Source organism: Amblyomma maculatum, chromosome 4, assembly GCF_055883805.1.
Source record: "Amblyomma maculatum isolate TAMU_Amacu chromosome 4, ASM5588380v1, whole genome shotgun sequence".
NCBI classification, from domain to species: domain Eukaryota; kingdom Metazoa; phylum Arthropoda; class Arachnida; order Ixodida; family Ixodidae; genus Amblyomma; species Amblyomma maculatum.
In genome coordinates, this window is record NC_139347.1 from 83714410 (window position 1) to 83738043 (window position 23634).

Consider the following 23634-nt stretch of genomic DNA (forward strand, 5'->3'; position numbering starts at 1 on the left):
CGGCCTATTTACGGAACACGCACTTGTCTTTGAATAGAAGCTCATCCCGACCCTCCCGGCTCCTGCTGGGATGCCCTTTCACTTCTTCCGCCTGCCTTCACGCGCGTCCCTTTTCTACCGCTTCTTAACGAGAGAGAGAGAGAGAGAGAGAGAGAGAGAGAGAGAGAGAGAGAGAGAGAGAGAGAGAGAGAGAGAGAGAGAGAGAAGCAGTTTATTTAACGATGTTCTTGAGCTCAATTTTCTATCATGGTTGTCCCGGTCTCCGCGTGAAAATACGCCGACCTCCATTGTTCAACTATGTACCCAGTTTTACCATCGCTTGTTACGTTTGTTGAAGAACCGAACAGTCACCAAGGAAATATTATGTGTTTCTGGTGACGAAAATACCCTTCCCCCGGACTGATCGTGTGTAACTGGCCGCTGTCGTCTGGCTGGGGCAAGCACGGCGTACCTGTCGCTAAAATCCGTTGGTTTGCTTCGACTGTACGTTACAGCAGCGAATTGCATATCGGTGACAGGCGTTGTTGGTTCGTGCCGACATTAAGGTGCAAAGGAAATAAGGGTACTATTTACTACTCCACGGAATCCGCGCCTGGCGATGCGTCCTTTGATTTTGGGGTGTCCTTTAGTGGCTTCCATAACACGCCAGTCTTTCTACCGTTCTGCATGATCGAACAAACCATTTCGTCACAGCTAAGTTTAGTATGCCACCTGGCAAAAAACAAGCAAGCAAGCGTAATAAAAGTAAGTTGGAGGCCTTTTCGTGCGTCTGGCTCGCTTTCAGCGCCTTTGTTTTTTCCGAGGTCGCGTTCGACGGGGCTGCTCTCTAATCGCTGCAATGGCTTCAGTCTCCTCGTCGCGGCTATTTGCGGTGTCGATAGCGAAAGCGTGTTTCCTATTATGCAGAAGCCCATATAAAGGTCTTAAGCTTATGCCCCTTGAGTAAATATATTTTAACTTTTTTTTTTTTCTTCTTTGCAGTCACCGCGTAGTGACGTAAGTGTCCGGGAGGTAGAAGTGGTTATAAATAGACTGATATATACCAAATCGGGCTTGGCGGGAAGTCGTGTTGTTTTCCTTGTAGCATGACGTAGGATCTAGTTGGAGGAAGACTTGGCCAACCACCGTGCCCGTTCACTTCTCTGTTACAATAAAGAGTGCGCTACAGGTATGGGTTCCTGGTTGTTTTTGTCTTACCCTGAAAACGCACGCGCACGCACGCGCGCGCACACACACACACACACACACACACACACACACACACACACACACACACACACACACACACACACACACACACACACACACACACACACACACACACACACACACACACACACACACGCGCGCGCGCGCACACACGCACACACACACACACACGCACACACACACACACACACACACACACACACACACACACACACACACACACACACACACACACACACACACACACACACACACACACACACACACACACACACACACACACACACACACACACACACACACACACACACACACACACACACACACACACACACACTTAAAAAAGGCAACTGGCTCTAGAGTTATTTTAGTCACGATGCTTATTGGGAGCTACGTGCACGCAGGTGGTAAGAGACAGCCTGCTTCAGTTAGTTGACTGAATACTTAATTTTCCGGACTTTTTATTTTAGGGGGTCTGTCGTGTTTGTGGAACCGGAGCTCTTCTTCGATAAGTAGCATAGCAAAGAAGATAAAGTAAGGATCCTTAAAGAAATTGTAGCGCGGGTTGCCAGGCACACAGGTGGCAGCCTGATAGGCGGCTTCAAATCGAAACACAGCACCAAGTGAGGCGGATTGCGAGTGCAATGACTGTGAGCTTTGGATATCGATGCGACGGCCGTGTTCGCCCGTCTGCCTCTCATGGGCTGCCAGCACATTGATAATATATATCCTCACCGCATTGGTCACAGCCTCAAGGTAGGAATCCCGCACTGCCGAACCACACGTTGTTTGAATTCATTTATTCCTCGAACTGCGAATGACTGGAACCACCTCACTGCCATCACTGATGTCGAAAATTTTAAGAGGACTACGGCTGATTTTGTATGCCGCTCCTCTGTGTAATGCCTCCGGGCCTTGAGAATATTGAAATTAATAAATAATAAATATCTGGGAGGAGCGATATAAGTCACACGCCGTGTGTTACGATGAGCAGCCGCCTATCAGAATGATGTTTCTGGACCTTTGTGCACATTTTTTTTAAGACTATTTTTCTCGGCTATACTATTCGAAGTACGAGCTGCAACTCTACAAATACAACATATCCCCTAAAATGGAAATAAAAAAAGGTAATTAATATATTCAGGTAATAAGCGAACTAATTGAAGTATCCTGTATCATATGGTGCCCGATTTAACCCTCAGTATAGCCCCAGGGCCACAATTAGTCTAATGTTCGTTACCTTAAAAAAAAATTGGACCTTCTAAAGAAGCACCTGGTATGTCCGTTGACCTCTGCATAACGAGCAATCGAGGTTCCTTTCCGTTTCCTAGCTGCTCTGGAGATGTCGCCGATTCCTTACTCTACGTGTGTCCTCCTTACCAGGCAGAGCGCAAATAGCATTGACTGGAATATTTCTTTTTTCTTTTTTTGCCACTAGAACAAAAATGTGATGAGGTATATGCATCAGCAGACTAGGATCACAAATGAAAATTTGCCAGTACTCATCAAGAGATGCGTGAAAGCTGTATCGTGCTGCTAACTTACCTTTGTGGAAGAATCGTGGCGAGTAAAGAAAAGGGTGCGATTTGAATGAGGATAGCGCAGATAGGTATGGAAAGAAAGGTGATAGGGGTAGCGTTAGAGACAGGGAAAGAACAGAGTGGAGAGGTAACAAGTTCAAGCTAATGACATGTTAGTCGAAGTCAGGGGGAGCGGGGCATGGGAAAGTGAGGCAATGTAACCAGTGGTTGTAAAGGGGGAAATACTAAGGGAAGGCAGGCGTACCAGGGGGCAGAAAGTTGAGTGGACAGATGAGATTAGGACGTTTGCGAAGATTTTATGGACGCCGCTGGCACAGGATCGGGCTATGGGAGTGGCCTTTTGCTCAGCAGTGGATATAGCAGTCATGCCACCGAAGTTTGTGTTTCTCCTGCAGGACAGTTATCAACGCAACGCATCAGTAAAGCTACCAACAAGCTCGAGCAGCCTGACGGCGCGTAACTTTGAGGGAAGGATCTTTGAGTGCGCCATCCGATAGCACGAAGTAGAGTGGGTCAAAGCGACCGCAAAATACTGAAGGAGGAAGGAACAAAGGGTGGTGGTGAAAAACATTTAATTAGAAAATGAGGGCGCGAGGTGCGCTCCGATATGTTTCAGTAGGCACCAAGTTTCGCATGTGTTGGTCGCCGCATTCGTGACCCATTGCCACGCTCATCATCCCTGCATGGGCACTTGCGCGCGGGGCAGCTTTATGCTGCCTTGCCCGAACGAGTCCCGCCAGTCCTTCCGGGGCCGACCTGTGCTGTAGTGGCGGCGGCCTGGGAAGTGACGAGGCGTTGCGTCAGGCTGGCGCCGGCCCCTCTCTGGCGCGCCGGCGGTGGCCTCCCCCGCGGCAAGGTCGTTGCGCCGTCGCGCACGCGCTGTTGCAAGGCGTCCGGCCGCGCATGCCACCGCAGTCTCTTCCGTCGGTGCGTTGGGCTGCTGTTACTGTAGGAGTCACTTAACTAATGTACAGGTCCCTCGTCGGATGTGATCACTTAGCGCAGTTGGCAGTGAGCTGCGTGCAAACCTATTATCATCATAATCATCAGCCTGACTATACCCACTGCAGGGCGAAGGCCTCTCCCATATTTCTCCACTTAACCCGGTTCTGTGCTAGCTGCATCCACTTGACCCTTGCGAACTTCTTAACCTCATCCGCCCACCTAACTTTCTGCCGCCCCCTGCTACGCTTTCCTTCCCTTGGAATCCAGTTTGTTACCCTAAGCGACCATCGGTTATCCTCTCTTCGCACTACATGTCCTGCCCATGCCCATTTCTTCTTAATTTCCACTAGAATGCCAGTAACTTGAGTTATTTCTCTGACCCATTCTGCACGCTTCCTATCTCTTAATGTTACCCCTACCATTTTTCGTTCCATAGCCCTCTGGATTGTCCTCAACTTAAGTAGAACTCTCTTGGTCAGCCTCCACGTTTCAGCCCCATAAACCTATTGTAAGGAGCTATAAAAAAACAATTGCTCCCTTTATGCGCTGCCTGCTGTGTTTTGCATCATCCTACTGTAACTAAACCATTGCTGAGGTTTAACTGTTCTAAACCGAGTTAAAAAGCGAGAGCTCAGTTACACTTGGTTACACTTGGAGATGTTGAACAATCCTTGAAGCAAGTCTAGAACGTAAACAGCGACCGCTGCCCTTCGATCTCGGCTCGCTTCCGCACGTGGTAAGCTTCTCGGCAATCGACTAGTTAGTCTCCCGTCGAATCGGTGGCAGATGTCGCCGACGCTGCTGCTTGGGCCAGTACTCTTTCCCTCAAGCTTGCTTGCGTGGATGAACATGATGAGGAAAATGGGGAATGCACGGGCCTGTTGACTGCCACTTCGGGCGTGCGGATAGTGGGAGAAGGGAGGGGGAAAAGATGAGGGAGGAGCAGGTTGGTCGCGTCGCGCTACGATGCGTTATGCCCCCAATGTCCCTCAAGCGAGACAGCTTCCCACTCTTTTAACCGCTCTGCGAAAGGTGCGGGGATGAATTCACAGTTAACCACATCTTAATTGCGTGTTCAGAACGACAAGATTTAAGGAAAAAAATATTTTACATTATTTTATAAAGAACACGTCCCATTACACCCCGTGCTCCTTTTAGGTGAACAAGCACTTCTTGATTCTGCGCATATTTTTAAGTTCCTTAAAGACGCCAACATTTTAAGCAAGCTATAACAATCGATATGTACCATTTTAACATCGCCAGTTTTAACCTTGTGTTTGGCGCAGCATAGCCTTGGTCGCTTTCGCGCCATAAAACCCAGTATAACTAAATTTTAAGCGAGCGGCGAGTCACGTGGTTCGTCACGTGGCTACAGCTGTCGAGGTGTTAGCAGCTGTGGCGCGTCTCGACATACCCCCGGCGCTCCTCCGGCTTGAAGGTCAGATTATCTCCGTCGGTGACCTTGGCGAAACATGGCTTTTCGCTCGAAAACTGACGAGTTCTATCGCGCAAGAAATTGAACTCACCTATGACCGAGACGGGCGCTGACTGTCGGAGCGCAGAAGTAGGATGTCCCACCTGTGTTATGGGGCTGGATGATGAAGACAAGCATCCCGTATTGGCACTGCATCAGTGCGCCCTTGTCCGCCACTCGGTTGAAGGGGCTGCTTGCCGTTCTTGAGATACCACTGCCAGTCTTTTCTACTTTCTCATTTTGTCCTCGCTATGTAGCCGGTCCCACTACTAATGCCGCTCATGTAAGAGGGAGCGTATGCCTTCATGCACTCTCATAATGTAAAATGGTACAGCCATGCTGAACCCCATTTTAATCACCCGAGAGATACATGGCTCATTCTCTTTCCAGCGTACCCTTGGCTGGAAAGCCATAGAAACTTGTTGGGACGCATATATAGTGGCAGTGTTTATTTAGGCATCCGTCGGACACCTGTCGTTCGTCACGTCAGCTGAGCCTACGTTATACTGGAGTGATACCTCATCAACCTGTGACAACAAAGCACAACTATGATGTCTTGTGGCAACTAGGCAAAAAGCGAATGAGAACACCATGCGGAAACGATGCCGTAACAAATCCAGTTAATGATCCGCTGTTTTTCTGATGCTGCGCGATTTTACTTTGTTAAAGCTGCCTGGAAGGCGCTTTACCCAGCTGGGCGTCGGCACATCGCTTTGTTTTTAAGTTCCGCCTTATTTCTCTTTAGTTTGTCAATAATTGTAGACGGTAGACGTCTTGAAATGAATCGAAGGTGGCACTGCCGCGGGAAGATGAAATCTCCTGATCAATTTAGAAGATGTGGCGGTAATTAACGGCTTGTGTTGGCGTATGTGCGCTCCCGTGCGCTGCAGCTCAAATCGGAGTTCTTATCCATTCGCGTTCTACAGCTAATGGTAGTTATGCTTCTTCGTTATTATTATTATTATTATTTTTTACGCGGCCGTTGCTGTACGATCGTATCCTTGATGCCGTTCCATTGAGAAGGCTTCGGAGCACCGGCCAAACTTTTCCGATCCCCCTCGAGAATTTTGTTTCCAATATGGGGTCAGGTCGTTGGCATCTGCAGCGGTTTCTTTTAGCGCTTCCGCGCGAGCTAATTGACATGTTTCTGTTATACTTACAAAGGCTCTTTCTCCTCTTCCTACGTTACTAATTACTACTGCTAAGTTATTGCAGTGTTAAGCTTTCTGTCCTTTTTTTTTTTTTTGCTGGTTTGCGGGTGGGCGGCATACCAACGTCAAGTGCCTGTCGCAGAGTCTTCGAAAGTACTTCCAAGGCTCAACTTGCGCCTTATTCGTTCCTCTTCGTGCACAAGTACACACACTCGGGCCGTTCTCCGTCGCCTCGGCAGTCGTGTGACGCCATCTCGCTCATAACGCGCCGGGGAAGGCTACCTATACCGGTTTGCGTTTGAGGCATGTGTTGTGCGACGTCCGGCGCGGCAGGCAAACTACCTTGATCGATGTCACTCGTGCGCGGCTGGATGGGCGAAAGGGCTTCCCGCGGCAGCAGTTGGTTGCTCGGCCGACGTCGTTTTCTGCGAATTTCCTCCAGCGTTCGCTGCTCGTACGTCATGGTCGGATCGGCCGGAGGGTCCTTGAATAACCGTGGCGACCTGGTGGCGCACCTTCTCAGCCCGTTCCCGCTGGATAGGTCGGCTTGGAAGAAGAAAAGCGGAAGGCATCGCCCGCCGTGCGCGATATCTGACGGAGCGCGTGCCAAACTCTGCTTTGCGAAGGCGGGCGAACGAGCGGCACGGTGACATTTTGCATGCGTGCTGCTGATTTTCTTAGTTTCACCTTGAGTCGAACTTTAGTTTTGTACTAGTAAGGTAGAAAGTTGGGAGTTGATAGCACTCGTGTTGTGTCTTTGTCCTGGTCCTCATTTTTTGAGCTAACGTCATCATGTTTTAGTTGTGCTTTTATTTGAGGTTCGGTGGGGCCGCTTGAAACTACCGCGCCTGGTAAAAGAAAGTAAATTTCTCACTACATTCGCTTCTTTGGCATTACATATCCAATATGTGTACGAGGTACTGTTATGTCGTGTGCGGGCTGGCCGAGGATGCGGCGCCGTGGCGGGCCGGAATCTCGCGAGCCAGAAATATGCTGTGCTCTGTCGTAGTGATAGCGGTAAATAATTAACACTTCCCAATGTCGCAATATGCCGTGTGTGGAAGCGCAGTCTTTCTTTTCTTTTTTTTTTGTTTTTGTCCTTCGGTTTATTGACGTCGCCGCGCTTTCACTTCCTGGTAGGAGAGCTCGCTTGAAGGTCGTTTTTTGCCCGACTCGCGTAGTTGCCGAGGTGTACACACAGAGCAAATAAAAATAAGCGGCAAATAATGCTAAATATTGATGACTACTAGGAATAAATAAACATAAATATGGGTTACGGTGGCATGCTTCGAAAACTATTAGCTTGGCTGTGGTGACGCTGGCATTAGTGTGTTTAATGGTTCCTAGCATCGCGGTGTAGTGAAAAGGAATAGGGAAGACGTCATAAGGCATTTTCCCTGCAGTTGTTTGCAGTTATCACGTCGAGTAGCGGACTGCCTGCGCGCATCTTTTCGCAACGGCCTTTGAAAACCGAGCCGTCCTTGCTGAAGCCATCTCGTTTGTTACGCCGAGAAACGTGACCCACTTGAAGCGACGCGCTAGGCCGCCGCTTGGCGCGCGGTCGGACGGATGCCTGCAGCGGCACCTGCGTCTGCACACAGCGCGCGAGAGAGAGACGTTAAAGGGCGCCGATGAACGCGCTTGACGAGGATGAGGATTGGGAGGAAAGCCTGTCAGGAAATCAACAAAGCAGAAGCAGCGGCGGCGCGCGATTGCTGCTGGAGCGCGCACCGGAGGGTGAAGTAGCAAGCCTGTTGCTCTCTCCAAGCGAAGAGCGCACGCGGCACGCCGGCCGGAGGGTAGTGACGTCACGGTGGCGTCACGTGAATGACGTCGTGGTGCGCGCGCTCCTCTGGGTCGCGCGCATGCGTGATCACCTCTGTTTACCGGAGCGCCATCTCTCCCGGTTTCACCGCGCTTTCGGTTTTGCTTGTCTCCGTTGGCTCCCGCGTCGTCGCTGTCGTCTGCTACGGCTGCTGCTTGCGCCGACGGGTTTTTCGAGGCAACGCGTGGAGAAGCCATCGCGTCTTCGTGCAAGGTTGCTCCCCTCCCCCGCTCAGGGCGGCGCCCCGGGATCTCATCGGCGTCATTTTCGTGGTTATATGATTGCGACGGCTTGTGCGACACTTCCTTGGAGGAAGATGTAACACGGCGGTGGTGGTGTTGCGGGCCGTATTCGTGTGTGACATCCCACTTGTTTTCCCCTGCTGCGCCGTGTTCTGTGCGGCTGCTCTCGCGTTGATCAAGTGGTACGGTGCGGCGAATGACCTTGGACCTTGGAAGCTGATCGGAGTTCGACGACAGGCTCGCTGCTACCGCTGCTGTGCGTGCAAAAGAAGCTTTGCCCGCTGCGCGATAAGCAGCGCGGTTCTTCTCCCCGGGCGCCCGTGCGAGCACGCGCGCAGGCACGCACTCACGCAGTTCGCATTTGTATTTTGCGCTCCGTCGCCCCCTTCGTTTTGCGAGTTTCTCAGAGGCCGCCCGGTTTCTGCGCGTGGCAGCAGCCGGCCAGCAGCGAGCTTTCGGATCGCACCGGCGGCGAGAGGGAGAGGGCAGGTCCTCGCAGTGTGGCGGCGCACAGTCGCAGTGTGGCTGCGTGCGTCCAGTTTTCGGGAAGTCGTCATCATCGCCGGCGGTGACGTCGTCGCTCCTCGGCTGCTCCCGGCGGCGGTCGATGTTCGGTCTCTCCTCCTCGCTGCCCTCTGCGCCCCTTCTCTGGAATATTCCCAGTCGGGAACGCGTACGGGGTGTGTGAGTGACGATCCAAGGAACGGCCCTGCTGCGCTCTCTTCGGCTGTCGGCCCAGCGTCGCTAACCTCGGACAGCGGTCGTCGTCGCCCTCGGCGGTGGAGTTTCTCTCCCGAAGGAAAAACAAATTGCTGCGGAGAGCGAATTCGTGCTATTGTGCCGCTGCCGCGTGACCCGCTTTTCGGCGGCGGACTCCGCGGTGCTCTTGTGGTGTTGCCTTGCGCCGGTGCCCCGGTCGAGGTCGGGCGGTGTTTCTGTGGTGGTTTGTGGTGCTTTGTGTGCGCTCGCACCTTCCGATCGGTGACCGGCTCGGATTACGTCGTGCGTCGGCGGCGCGCCTGTTAATCGACGACGCTCTGTGTTTCGTTGATCGTGCGCGTGGCATCCAGTTACCCGACGTTCGCACCGACTGATGAGTTGCCCCGGAGCCCGGTCCGGTGCTCCGGCCGATGACCATGGCTTGTAACGTGACGTCATCCTGGGGATACAGCCATTTTGACCCGCTGTGGAACGCCAGTGCATCCAGGTCTGCTTTATGACTCACTCTTTATTTCATCGTTCGCTGCGCATTATCATTTCTGCTTGTGATCTGTTGATAGCTTAACACGTTCCTTTAGTTTTGGGGCTGAACGTGTGACTCACTGACAGAGGCGGCAGGCCTGTAAATCCGTGACATGCCGTTCTGCTGTCAGCTCGACTGGGCGGGAGCCCGTGTTTTGCTTGCGACTTTTTTCCTGTGAACGTGTCCGAGTACACGTGACCCGAACGTGTTGCGCGCGTGTGCTAGTGGCGCGTCCGACATAACTGTCAGCAACGCCGCACTGCGTTCGAATGTGAACGAGGGTCTGCACGGCATTTAACGCTCTGGGACGTCCCCACCTTTCGAATGTTCTTTTGGATCAGCGACACGGTCCCTGCGTAGGGATTACCCAATGCCCAGGAGTTGAGCTACTCGGGCTATGTTATCGCTGGATAATTGTCGCGTAAGTTGTCAGTGCATTGACGCCAGTTGCGGACGTGTACTGTCCTTAGGGCTGTTCAGTGCTCTGGTTACGGCTGTTCAGCATTAGCCTATGGTGCATTCCCGCCAATCGTAGATTGACCTTGATTGCGAGAAACCCGCGACGAACGCTTGAGGTGGTGCATAATTAAACGCTGGCGCCCGCAGTAAACACGCATATAGCTGGTAGAAGCAGCCTGCTAAGAAGAGCGGAGGTTATCGCCCAGGTTTTGTGTCAGCTGTGAACAGCTTCAGCGCGTTCGTCGTAGCAGTATAACAGCAGCAGCAGCTGCTGCTGGTTGCCGAAGCTCTCGGGGGGGTTGCTTCCCGCGGCTTCTCGCTCACGCGTGCGTCTGTGCATGCTTCTTCGCAGCGGTGTCTCTCCTCCCGCTGTTCGATGCCGAAGGACACCCACAGTCGTGACGTCTTGTTGTGCGCTCCTGGAGAAGTGTTTACACGGCGCGGCAGCGCTGACGACGACAGATGCAGGGCAGGAGCTGAGAAGATAGAGGAGGAAGGGGGAAGTGACGTTGAGGTTTCCAGATAAAAAGCTCGCAGAGAAACAGACAAGATGCGGTTGCAGGACGTTGCTCGTCCTATGTTTGCTTCGAGTGAGCGCTCGGTTTTGTGTAGATAATGGCAGACTAACTCGAGTGTTCCTGGACAGGAGTCTGAGGTGTTTTCTTTTGAGGGTGTTCGCTGTCGGTCTGTCCAAGCAGTAACCGGCTAGGGTTCGGCATTGTTTCCAAGTAAATTGTTCCTTCGTGCGAGGACATAACAAATACGGAAAGCGAGAGCGAACGGGTAAAACTTCTGTGGAAGCAGGGCAGAACACGCGTACTATATGATTTCCTCCCTTTGGATTCGGGCTAAGGCTTCCTGTTATGCGTGGTGAAATCTGTTGCGGATTATACGCGCCTCTATGCTTGGCTTTATTGGCACGTCGCTCGACGAACCTTTCACATTCTCTTGTAAACCGCCAGCCTGGTGGTTTATTTCTGGGGACGTGGCACAAAGGTTTTTGGACACCTGCAATGGTGTGCTGGTCCCCGAGTTTTTTTATGACTGATCTTGGTCTGTGGTGAGGTATGCTACTGGAGGTGTGAAACTGCTCTGATCTCCTCCTTCCAAGCCCAGCGGCTCTTTGCTCCGTGTCCACTCGTTATTGGCTAAGTTCCGCAATTTTCGATTACCTGTTTTAAACCACGCGTCTCGTGCTAACGCAGGAAATTAACTTTAACATTCCGAAAACTTTCCCGCCCTGTGTTCGAGAACGATAGTCTGAAACGTTTCTCCGTGACTCGCGGCCATTCGGAACATTTCATTTGCTCAGCGTCCTGCTCTAGCCGCTCCATTCATCACACTCGTGTTCCTTTTTCTAGGCCCGAAGCCCAGTACACCTGTAGGTTATTCAACGGCATAATCCAGCCTTTGCACCTGCACAAAACTCGCTGCTGGGGAGGCCAGAAACTTGCCGGGACGTTTTCCTACTAGAGACCATTTTCTTTTTTCAAATATGCGGGAGCAGGTGCATGCGGAAGCAGGACGCTAAGAATTTTTGGGGGGACTGCGGGGAGATGTTTTTTCTTTTTCTCTCTCGTGGCGGTTGCTCGGGGGCGGTTTTGGTTTGCCTAGCCCAGCTTCTTCCCCCTCGACGAAAGAAAAAAAAAAAAGATAATCCTTTCTACGTCGTCGGAAGCAGCTGTCTGGCGTGTCGAGTATTCTATGTCCGATGAACAATACTGTGGCCAGAACTACCAGGGACAAAACTTTCAAAGTGCATGTTACAGCGTGCCCCGCCGCGGTGGTGCAATGGTAAGACGCCCGACTACTGTGCTGGAGTACCCAGGTTCAGTCCCGACCGCGGCGGCTGTGTCTCGATAGAGGCGAAACGAAGAGGCGTCCGTGTGTGTACGATGTCAGCGCAAGTTAAATATCCCCCCGGTGGTCGGAATTACTCCGTAGCCTTCCACTACTGCTCCTCCTCTCTTTCCACTTTCACTCGCACCTTCCTCCCTTCCTGTGAACCAATTATTATTATATATGCTACAGTGAGGGGAACAAAATACAGTAATTCTGAAATACAGCTAAAACTCGATTTAACGAAGTTTAGGGGAGCTGCGAATTATTTCGCTAAATCGGTAACTTCGTTAAATCGAGGGAGGGGAATTGCGGCCCGCATACACGACCGACAGCGCGCATGAAAAGCAAAGAAACTTTTACCTCGACAATAAGGGTCCTAGACGACTACAGATTTCTATCCCAACAAAGAAGTGGCTTATCTTCGCTTTCTTGCGGTTTGTAAGTAACAACTGCGCGGATTTTTCCTGTGTTCTGGCGAACTGTCGCAGCAGATCAAGGGCTTCAATAACACTCAAACCGATGTCGGCATGCGGCACCGCCGCCACCACCGGGTCGGGTGGGCTGGTGGCATCTCGTGAATCCAAATCAATATAACTCCCGTTTTGCACCACGCAGTTTGGAAAAACCGGGACGAAGTTTCTCCACGATGTTACCGTTGGCTCGCAGGGAACACGTTTTTGGGCGTTTTTTACAAAATAAACCAAAAATGTACTTTACCACCTTCATTATTCGACAGGAAAGCTCGTTAAATCGGGACAGATAGCTAAATTGGTTTCGTTATTTCGAGTTAGTCAGAGTATTGGACCATGTGGGCGCCTGAGGGGAAATGGGAATATCTTCGTTAAATCGGGTTTTGTTAAGTCTAGTTTTGACGGTACGTTTGTATACTAGGTTTCAAAAGGAAAATGCTACTTTATTGATCTATACTTTTGTGATGGCATCTCTCTTGAATATCAAGTCCTAAACGAACCGCTATTCCTTCTAAAGGCTGGTTCACATGCAAGCGATTGAGCGGCGAGCGACAGCGACTGTAGAGCGAAAAATGTCGCTGCGTCGCTCGAGCCCCTTGAGTCGCCACGTCAGAAATCGCTAGCGTTTTCGCTTGCATGTGAAAGGCTTAATCCAAACCTAACCCACTTACGCTCCTGCTTTACGGTGTATACCGCGCTACTTTCGGAAGATAAACGAAACTGAGTGCGGATGTTCTTCCGCTGTCGCTGTTTAATTATAGCACCATAATTGCGATGGAAGATTTTGATAGCATCTCACCGTCACTACTGCGGTGAAATTTCGAAAATGACCGATCGTGCCGCACTCTTTATGCCAGCTTTATCGCATTATCTGAAGCTGTCCCAACTGTTGTCAACTCGGGGCAGTGGCCGCGTTTTGATAGACATCTAGAGGAGGGCCGTTGTTTTCAATCGGTGCTCTGTTCAAGTTGCGAAGGAAGATTAGTCAACTTTTCGGTTATTAAAAAAAACCTAAGAATAGAGCACTTAATAAATAGAAGAGTAAAATTTACTACCGCAATGTTCGTGTGATATCTCTATGTTCACTGAAATTTCGCTCGCCCAGTCCTTATGTGCCGATCTCCATTGTTGTTCCTTCGCCGCCGCTATGCTTGCAGGGCCGACGGGCTTGTGTCTTGCATCGTACCTCCTAAGGAGCCTGATATAGTTGGAGAGCGAGATAATAGACGGCACCAATCGTATATACGCACGATAACTTGGAGGCAGGTTCCCAGGATACTTTTTTTTTTTTAGTACGGCCTCCTCTCGTTGTGAAAATTTTCCGACCAGCGTTATTGGCGTGGCGAGAAAATAGTGTGCGACGGCTGGTCTTTGGGTTGTTGCCACAAGGTTGGTGGCGTTTTCCTGCTAGATCGTCACGAAATGATTTAGTCATGATCAATTAAAAGGGGAGGAAAAGACTAGCCAGGCCGCGGCATCTATACCATCGCGCTGGGAGCCACCTGAGCTGCTGTGGCGGAAACAGATAGTGAGTGCAGTAAAGCGACTAGAAAAAGCACGTGTCGGTTTGCGCAGTGTTCGTGGATTTTTTTTTTTTTTATTTTGTTACTTCTCTCGACATGGCAACGGCACATCGGGTAAGCAGGCAGAGCAAGAGTAGTCCACTCTGTGGTTTGTGCTCGTTTACCCCCCTGGCGCTGCTTAGGTCATGTCCTTGTGGATTGAGATGTGGTGGTGAAAACGTTTAATAAAATATTGAGTTACATGAAGGTTGCTCTGCGGTCAGGCTTAGTGCCCTTCCCCTCACAAACACTAGGTGGAGTCCCTAGTACGGGACCCCAGTGGCTTCCGCTGCCGCCATTGCTCTTTTGACCAAGGCCTTTTGGGCTTTCAGGTCGGAGCAGGCGAGTAGGGTCACCTCCCAGTCCTACCGGGTGGTGTTTTGGTTAGGTGCAAAGGCAGGGTTAGAGGGGCACGCCCACACCATGTGGAAAAGGTCCGAGGACATTTCCCCGCAGTGCGGGCACTCCCCGGAGAAGGCACTGTCAAAGTGTTTAAGTGACGCCGGGCACATCATGGTATTCGTAAAGAGGCGAAGAAGCACGCGTTCCTCCGCTCTTGTTAACCCTTTACAAGGGTGGGGGTAAATATTGCGTCTGTTTTGGTACAGCTGCATAATTTCTCTGAAAGTGTAGGCTGGTGTAAATTCTTCTGAGGTGAAAGGAGACGAGGTTGCCCGGTAAGAAAGCGCGCGAGAGCAAAGCGCCGCTCGGTGCAGTGTCGAGGTTTTTTCGCTGCCGCTACCTTTGTCGATTTGGGTCCGTCCCCGACCCACCCAGCTGTTGCGGCAGACTTGTAGGTTATGGGGCAGAGCAGAGAAAGGAAGAAGGCCCCGCGAAGCGGGCGGCCGTGGCGTGGCCCCTTTGTTTGCTCTCCGTCGGCCATTCAACTGGTCGGTGGCCCGGCAGCACCACCACCGCTGGCGGCGGCGGTCTGGACGAAATCGATCCCCCCGCGCTGCGGCGCATTTACGTCAGTGGTTCCTTTCGTCTTGTTCTCCATTTTCTCCTCTCTCCAGTCGTTTTTTTTCTTTTTTTTTTTTTTAACCCTGTGGGGTTGGAAAGCTTTTTTCTCATCGCTTTCACCTCCGCTTTTCTCCATCTTCCTGTGTGGGTCCAGCAAGGGAGTTGAATGTGCAAGGAGGGGAAGTGCGGAAGGAGCGATTATTTTCTGCTCTGTATTAAGAAGTACCGGCGAGAGTTGACAGTCCGTGACTATATCGACACCAAAACGGGAGCTTGCACTGAGGGCACCTTCCACATTCAGCGCTGTAGCACTGCACGGGCGGCGCCTTCGAGATCCCTTACCATTGCGTTAAAGTGGACATGTTATTCGCTAGCTTGGATGAGCATGGTAGCGATAACTGGGGTGACATATTGGCTGGCAAGAGTGAGAGAGCGATAAAAGTGGCAACGGTGCGGTGGCAGTGATGTGGGCAGAAGTTTTGTTGAGTGTATTTGTTCTTAAGCAGAAAGGGAACGGCTACACCGCCAATCATGGGCGATAGCAATGCTTGCTTGTGTCTCCTCGTCTGTAGGCGCCTGTGTAGTTCCCGTTTTTTTTTCTTTTCTTTTTTTTTTTTTTTTTTTTAACGGCAATGATGTGTCTTGTGAGCGTAGAGAGATGAATGTGGCGGCAGGCAGCACAGCTTCAACCAGACAGCGTCGTTTCCTTTCGTTTCATTCATTTATCGACCTGTTCCGCAGTTGCAGTTTGATTGCGATAGTTTCGGCGTTTTCAGTACAGTGATCTTTTTACACGTGCAACTCTTTCCGGCAAACTTCGCCTCTCTTTCCTTGGGTTTGGACTAGAGTGTGACCTTATTATCTTTATTTTTTTTTTCTTATGAGACTACATAACTTCAGAATCCACAGCACTACCGGTGCATGGCCGGCTTAAAAGAGGAGACGAAACTTTCAGCGAAAAAAATTTTTTTTTCCTTGCTTGATTTGCAGAAAACGTCTTGAGCCGATTTAAAATAATAATATGGCTACTCTTGCCAAATGTCGTGGTTTTGTCTCAAGCCCAAACTTTTTCCGCTATATTTCTGCTTTGAATCTTGAGAAAAGCCTCCGGAGTTAACAAAATGCGGCAGATAGCTAGTCCAACGTTCCGCGCGTTTCTGCGGCATGCTATAGGACAAGACTTTCTTAGATTCTCTTTAGCCGTTAGATACAGAGTTTGTTTTGAATTTTTGCGAGGCAGTTGCAAACCGTAGAGTGTTTAGGCTGGCTAGAAAGTTCCATGAAAGCTCGCAAATCTAAAACAAAAACACAGAAAGTCTTCACGTGGAAAATGGTTGCAGGAGTGCAGCAAAATAAAGAAGTCGCAATTGTTAGGAGTCGTACAAAGAAGTCTGCTTCGTAGAAGGTGATCACATAAGCAAACAGCCGGAATGGAGAAAACAGCGATGGTTTGAGCGCTTTCTCGATATGCAGGGCCACAGCGGATCACGGAAATATAATTAGAGTACATATATACACGTCTCAAAGTATTTCAGCAGAGAAACAATTTGATCTTAGATTCAGAATGAAAAAAAAAAAAAAAAAAAAGGTCACTGGATAGGTAGGGTCGTGAGTGACGTCGCTCTGCTGCCTTCTCGGAAAATTGACTGTACCCTGGCGGTAGGAGTGTTCATCGGTGTGTCTTTGCGTTCATGCTCTATGGCGGCTTTGTAATGCGCGCACGTGGGAACAATGCAAGCACTTGAACAATTGCACCTTTTCTGATCGACGATCCCCGGAGGCCCGGAGATGGGTGTTCGCCGCCATTGGCAGCAAGGCAGCAAAAGCTGTGCCGCCCGTGCGCGTTTGTGATGTGCAGCGTATACCGTGGAACAGGAGTGATGGCAGGAAGTTGCGCGCTTTTCTAAAAATTAATTGCGTGACCTGTCACTCGCTCGCTTTGCGGTGATTGCGTAGCCTGGTTATTGATTGAAGTCGTGGGAAAACTTTTGCCAGTTATTATTTTTTTGGGCAACGCGGTCTCGTCAAGAGCCTTTTTGTGAATGACGAACTTGCGTAATGACCGTAACGGCGTAGTCGGACAGTCAGGGCAGTCCTCGACGTCTCGGCAACACCTTTATCTTGTCACCTTGCGGTTTAGCTACACTGTAAGGCGGCCGTATCCAGATAAAGGCAACCTTCAAAGCAGATTTTAGAGTGCCCATCGTTTCGTGCCGTCCGGTAGCGGTGACGGGGGAGCCGGATGCGACGCAATGAGAGAAAAGTCTGCGCAGCATGCCTTGCATTGATAAGGAGATGCAGTCAGTGCGATATTTTTAATGCTTTTTATGGGGCTAGTTGCCCAGTCACGTAGAACTCTCGCGCTGTGCGGAAAAACATCGTCATTGTCGTGCCCAGGCGTGAGAGCCCCATGCTAACGCCGCAGCGGATATCAGGCAACATTCAAAACTGCAATACACTCTCGCGTTGTACAATAAACATAGTCGTCTTACCATGTTCCGACTGAAAAACGCTCGAGCTATGCTTTGAACATCGTCGTCTTCACGAAGTTCCATCTTGGCCGCTCTTTCATTGAACCTAGGTAGATACGTCATACACATAAGCCATGTGGGAGCGAGGTCTGCGAGCGTGGTGTCGTGCTTGTACACCAGGCGGCGTGACTTAGAGGAAGGCACTAGAATTACTACACAGGCTTATATAAGTCTCTATGCAGTAACTCTAGTAGCCACTGCCACTCTCGCTAAAGGCAAATACGAGAAGCATCGAAACTTCGTTCAAGGAGATAGCTGAACGTCTGTAATCTTTTCTTTTTGTCGGCATGAAAAATCGATTCGGCTAGCAGCTTCACACTTGCGGCAGCTGAAGATTAGCGGGCAGTGGTGGTTGGCGTTTTATACTGAGAGTGCACTTAAGGAAACTAATTTTGTGACTCGCTCGCGACGAGTTTTCTGAAACGAAGAAAAACCTACCGGATTCACGGGGATGAGTTGTTTACGCTCGCTGAACCCATCGTGTAAACACGCATGGTGTTCGAGAGTCGAAACGTACCGTCGCGCAAGGCAGGAGGCGGAACTACGGGTGCGCGCGCAGTTCCGGTGCTTGTGGCGCGGACTGAGCAGGAAGTCGCCGTGCCGTTGCCTGTCATACATAGGCACCGTGCGGGGACTGCTCGTCGCTCTTTTGTCGGCCGATAGCCGCCGGCGCTCCTCTTTTCATACGTGCACGCGCGGCGTCTTCTATTTCTGTCTTCGTCGTCTGGTCGCGGCATCGAGCTCCGGTGTCGGCCTGCATCGCGCTTGTCCGTTGGATCACCCGTGGTTTGTCGTCGCTGCCGCTCAGGCCTGGCTCCTCTTGCCGGGGAAGCGCTCGCTGCTCTGATATTTAGAGCAGACTGCGCCGCGCTCTTTCTGGGCCTGCTGGGACACTCGGGGAAAGTGATTGCGCTACCCACGTTTTATACCTGCGTCGCCTGTGTATTTGGCGGTGACGGACGGCCCCGGCCGTGGCCTGTGAAAGGCTGCCGGTACCCGGGCATATAGCCTACCTTTTTTTTTTTTTTTCGTACTGGTTTATATGGGATGCTGTAGCTGCGTTAAAAGAGCCGCAGCGCGTTTTATGGAGCTAATGATATCGGTATGAAAAGCGTCAGATAATCAACGTGGGGGTCAGCTCGTATACTTCTTCCCTGGATGAAGAAAAGGCGCGCATCGTAGCCTGTTTGGAAGCGTAAATTTTACGCCCTCTTCCCTCGAATCTGGGAGGTCCAGGTATAGAATGACATTAGTTTATGATGTAGCCGAGTCCACAGCGTGGCCTTTCCATTGTTGCAGTTGGTATACAACTGCAGAACGCGGCAGCCAATATCTACCCAAGGTCAAAGGAGATCTCTCAGCCAATGGCGTTCAACAATTGCCCGGACGTCGCGGTTATTCCCAAACAGTGATTAATGCTGCAGACACTGTAGAAGGGAATGGCTGCCACACTTTAGCACCGTTAGCATATAACACCTTATGGCTGGGCGACTGTCGAGGTCGGGTTGCGGGTTCCAACCCAGTTTCGGAGAAGGCGAAACGCAAGCTTGTACGTGTAATGCGCGATGCTAGCGCACGTTAAAGAACCCCAGGTGGTCGAAATGTATCCAGAGGCTTTTAGTACTGTGCACATCCATAAGTACCCATATCGGTCACCCACAATTCGCAAAACGCTTTCCCGAACAGGGTTGTCGAAAAAGGTTTAGTTTGCTTATGGTTCCCGCTTCTTGCCTTTATCCACCAAGAATCATTCTGTAGGCTTCGATTAAACAAGGAAACAAACGCTATTACAGAACGTTCGTTTTCAGCCTGAGTTAGGCTGACCATGGCAAACGTGGAAACCCATGAATGTCATTGCCGTTCAGCCATGAGGTTCGGCTAATTATAGCGGCTCATGCTTCGCGAGCATGCGATAACGCAATGCGATATATCTGGTACGCGTCACCGTTGTGCGTTCTATATCGAGAGCCCGCATCTATAGGTGCATGCGTTTGGCGCTGAAAGCCGCGGTCGTTCGCCAACTGCCTGCTCTAAGCCGCAGCTAACAAAGGCCAACCTACGGCAGCCATTAGCGGCGCAGAATGGACCTCCAGTACCGGAGCGACCTTTGCCTCGACCCACCACCGCTGATGGAGTTGGCCCCCGCGGAAGCTTTCAGCGCGCTCGCACCACCTTGATTAACTCCGTCTTGCAAAACGTCAGCCTCACCAAGGTAGTAGCTTAGTACCTCTTCTGGAGTGCGTCGCTTCGAAACAACTTGCCTCGTTTCAAGTTCCTCGTGCAGACCGTGCTTTCGACACTCCACTGCGTTCACGCCGGATTAATCTCTGTCGAAGTGTCAACTGTGTCATAGTATCCGAGAGTTAACGAACTTCAGCGCATTATTTTTCCCTCGCGGCGCTTCAGCACCTTGGGTAGGCGTCGACCTTGTGGTGACCTTGAGCGCTTCGTGCATTTTTTGCTGCCCAGCTCTTCCCATAGCTGGCGCCCCAGATGGGTCATTGCAGCAAGCTATTTTGCTGAAAAACAAAATATTTTAAACTTCTCAAGCTCTAAGTGCTGCTTAATCTCATGTCTTTGGTTGCAGGGATCACGTTGGTCATTTAGGTCTTAGCGCGGTGAGGTACACCGTAACTTATAATTGCTGATGACAGTAGTTTCCTCCAAGGTAAGTCAGTTCAAAATAGTAGCGAGCACTGTAATTCGTTGCTAAGCCTAGGCTAAACCTCCCGGTCTTCTTTTTGTCTTTGCTATGCTATAGTACTTCCTATCACTCACACGCGTCGCTTTCTAGTGGTTAAGCTTAGAGCCGCTGGGTATCAGATTACCGCAAACCTCTTCACTGCTCGGCGTATTTGGAGTTTTTATGGCTGCTCTGACCGACGTTTTTGTATCCTAAACTGAACTTTGGCATAGTTTGAATATAGCTAGGTTCCGCTCAGCATGAGTGGGAAACAAAATATTCATACATCGTTGAGCAACAGCTTCTGCGTGAATGCTGGTGCTAGAAGAAAGCCCGGGTGATTTGGAAGCCCACCGCCCCATGTAATGTCCCTGCAAACTATTGTCTGCTGTTCTGGCAATGTTGAGCATCAACAGCCATGATTCTCTCCAAGCTGGGTGTCGCGTGGAAGGAAAGTCGGTACGCTGAAAACTTTACTCAGTCACTTTAGTGAAGCTTTGAAAAAGGCGAGAAAGATCGGAAAAATTACTTCGGGCAAGGGGCCCTGTGCTGTATTGCTTCGAACTTGTCGCACTCCTTCCGTTCTTCCCTGGCTTTCCGGGTGAGGCGTTGAGGTGGCCGTAGTAAGCCCTTCTGCTTTTCAGTGTTTGAAAAGGACTCCGGAAGTGATTGGTTTGGTTTAGCTGACACAGCTCAGTGTGTCGTCGAGCGAGGAAAGAAAAAAAAAAAAATGTCTAGCTGGTTTTCCTCTGAAAGCATTGCTTGTATAGAGCTCTTGTTATGTAGCGCTAACCCAGTCACGCGAGAAATCGTCACGGGGGCGGGGCGTATGTTTCTCGTTGCTCTTCCCGTGTGTCGCGAAAGGTAGATGGCAGCAGAAGAAATGAAGGAGGTGGGACATCGGCACGATGTCGCGCCGACGACTCTATTGCGCCCATGCACGCTGGGGGCGTCGCCGTCGTCACAGTGCATGGGTGCACTCCTCTCCCAGCGCGCGTTATGCATGCGGGCGCGCTCGAGAGAGCTCTCCTCCGCTCGCGGCCGCTTGCAGCCGGGTTCCCTTGCGCGCGCAGCCGTGTCAGTAGGTCAGTCGTGTCGTGCTTCCCCCCTTCTCAACCAACCACCACCACCACCACCACTCCTCTTCGGCGTTTCGCTCGCGCTCCCTTCACTGTAGCGGCGTCGCCAGCGTGCTTTCTGCTTTCTTTTTATTTCTTATCATTTCGCCGGCAGCTTTCTTTCTTCTTTCGTCGCAGCACAATGGCGGCGCCTCTCTTTCTCAGTGGCGCTTTTTCCACTGCTCGGGCATCCGTCAAAAGGGAGCCTTCGGAGACGCCCAGAGATCGGCAGTTTCCCTTTATTTTTTGTTTTATTTTGCTAGTCGCAAACGACGCCAGGAGTGCCTTTTGGAGGACGTCGCCGCGATCCTCTCGCTCGCTGGCTCGCCCGTGCCGCCGTCCGTGGCGTTCTGGCTTGGCAGCGCTGCACAAAGTGTTGTGCACTCGCAGCGTGCGCGGTGTCCTTCTGAAAGTCGGCCACTTCTCGCGAGGAGCGCCCTTTCTCTCCCATGTCTGTCTCCTCCGCCGTTGTCGGCGAGCTGACTGATGGCTGCTGCAGTGCATTCTCGTAGTTTTTTTTTTTCGTTATCTATAGCTTCCTTCCCTCTTCTGCAGTTCGTCGCGATACGCTCGCGCTTTGGCGAGTACCTTCTGGCGGTCTCGTTTGATATCCTTCGACTCTGGCAGCTGCTCTAGAGTCGTACTATAGTCGGATAAAGGCAAGGAACGAAGCCAATTTCGTCGCCCGAATTCGTGGGTGGGCTCCTTGAACCTTATCGCAGTGTTTGATTGACGAAGGGTATTGACCGCGGTTTAGACGATGTCATGAAAATCTGTCGACTCCTTCGAGAGGTATCTGTCGCTTCGTTATCGAGCTGTAAGTTTGTAGCTTCGCCGAACATTGCAGCCTTGTTTAAGCGATGGAAATGCGCAGATAAAAACACGGGACGGGGAGAGTATACAAGGACGGGCGCATACTCGCGACTGAGCACGCCTTTGTTCTCTGCGTTTCATCGTCACACTGCCTTTGTCGCCGTAACCTGACGACTTCGATTCACTTGATCCGGACTCAAGCGGCTGGTTGTAGCGGTCTCTACGCAACATGAGAAAAAAAATTGGTTTACTGACTCGGGTGCATTTGAAATTAAGACGCTGAAATATTGACACGGGAGAGACGGTTGCAGCTGCGCCTGCGTCAGTCGCAAGATCGATGATAGACTCGCGTTTAGTGTCCCCGCGGGGTAGGCAGGCTGGCGAGTCATCCCATCTTCTTCGATCGAGATAGTGAGACTGCAAAGTGTGCGTTTACGGCGTAGAAGTGAAAACCGTGCAGTGGAGAAGCGCTGTGTAAATTGGCGTCATTCTTCTCGCGCGCCGTCATGCAGGAAGGAGTGCCCGGATGCACGCGACAACTCCCGACAAACGCGCCGTAGTTTTAGTGGACGCGCATGCCACATGTGGTTACCGCAGAGCCGAAGCTCACTGTGCAGGACGTTGGTCGCTCAATATCCGGTTTTGAGAATTCCAGAGTGTGTTTGTATTTTGACGTTTCAGGCCTCGCCCGAGACGTACAAAAATGAATCGCTACGCTCATAGCCGTGGCTTCAGCTTGATTAACTTTTCAGAGCTCGTGAATCAGTTGATCCGATATCGTGTCCGCTTTAGGTGTACTCAGCATATCACTTTCGCAGCTTGCGTGCGCTTCGCTTTTCGCTCCGGCGTTCGTAGCGAGCATGTCACGGAATCAGGTTAGCCCGTAGTCCGGTGAATGCCCGGTCATCTGCAGCGGGGGCACGGCTGAGGCGATTCGCAGTTCCGTCGCCCAGTCTCAGGATTCATATGTGCCTACCTCGCTCGGAAGAATGCCACGATGGTCGAAAGGTTAAGTCTGGTCGTTCATCTCTCTCTCTTTTATGCGCCAGAGGTAGTTTTTCATCTTTCTGCGCAGATCGTTTCGAGTATTTTTTTTTTCGATCTAATAGGACACTTCGTCGGGTAGAGAAAACGCTGTGTGTAGATTGTCCTCCGCAATCGATTTTGTGAAGTCTGGTTCTCGTCAGCATATCTCTCTGGCTTGGGGTTTTCGTCGGACATGCCCACTGCGTGGAGCTGGTGACGCCCCCATTTTTGTCGCTCTATTTTAAACCGTGCATGGTCCTGCTCTCTGCCAATGTTGCATTGCGCACCTTTTCGTGTCTCGCATACCTTGGACGATTTCTGCTAGTCTCTACTAATATACAACGAAATAATAAACTACCATCGACTTTGTCGCAGAAAATACGCACATCCCCGCAAAGACCTCACTCGTCAGGAAGCCACTATAGGCGAAACATGCAAGCCCGCACACTACCAAACCCAGCCCGACACAATAAGATTTGGCCCGCGCAATACCCCACAAATGCATGTCCGGCCTGCGGAGAATGTCTGACATCCTCC

The 23634-nt window shown here is 51.0% G+C and overlaps 1 protein-coding gene across 2 annotated transcripts in view; it reads left to right on the forward strand.

Moving 5' to 3' along the window:
• LOC146191541 (uncharacterized) overlaps positions 1–23634 on the forward strand; it is a 187572-nt gene that overhangs the window by 60369 nt on the left and 103569 nt on the right. Inside the window, exon 1 of one of the 2 annotated variants that reach the window (XM_084602064.1) lies at positions 9370–9594. The exons of the other annotated variant lie outside the window; for it this stretch is intronic. Coding sequence (XP_084458190.1) covers positions 9518–9594 — 77 coding nt within the window. The 5' untranslated portion in view covers positions 9370–9517. Of the gene's footprint in view, positions 1–9369; positions 9595–23634 lie in introns of those variants that run through there. 2 annotated transcript variants of the gene reach the window in all.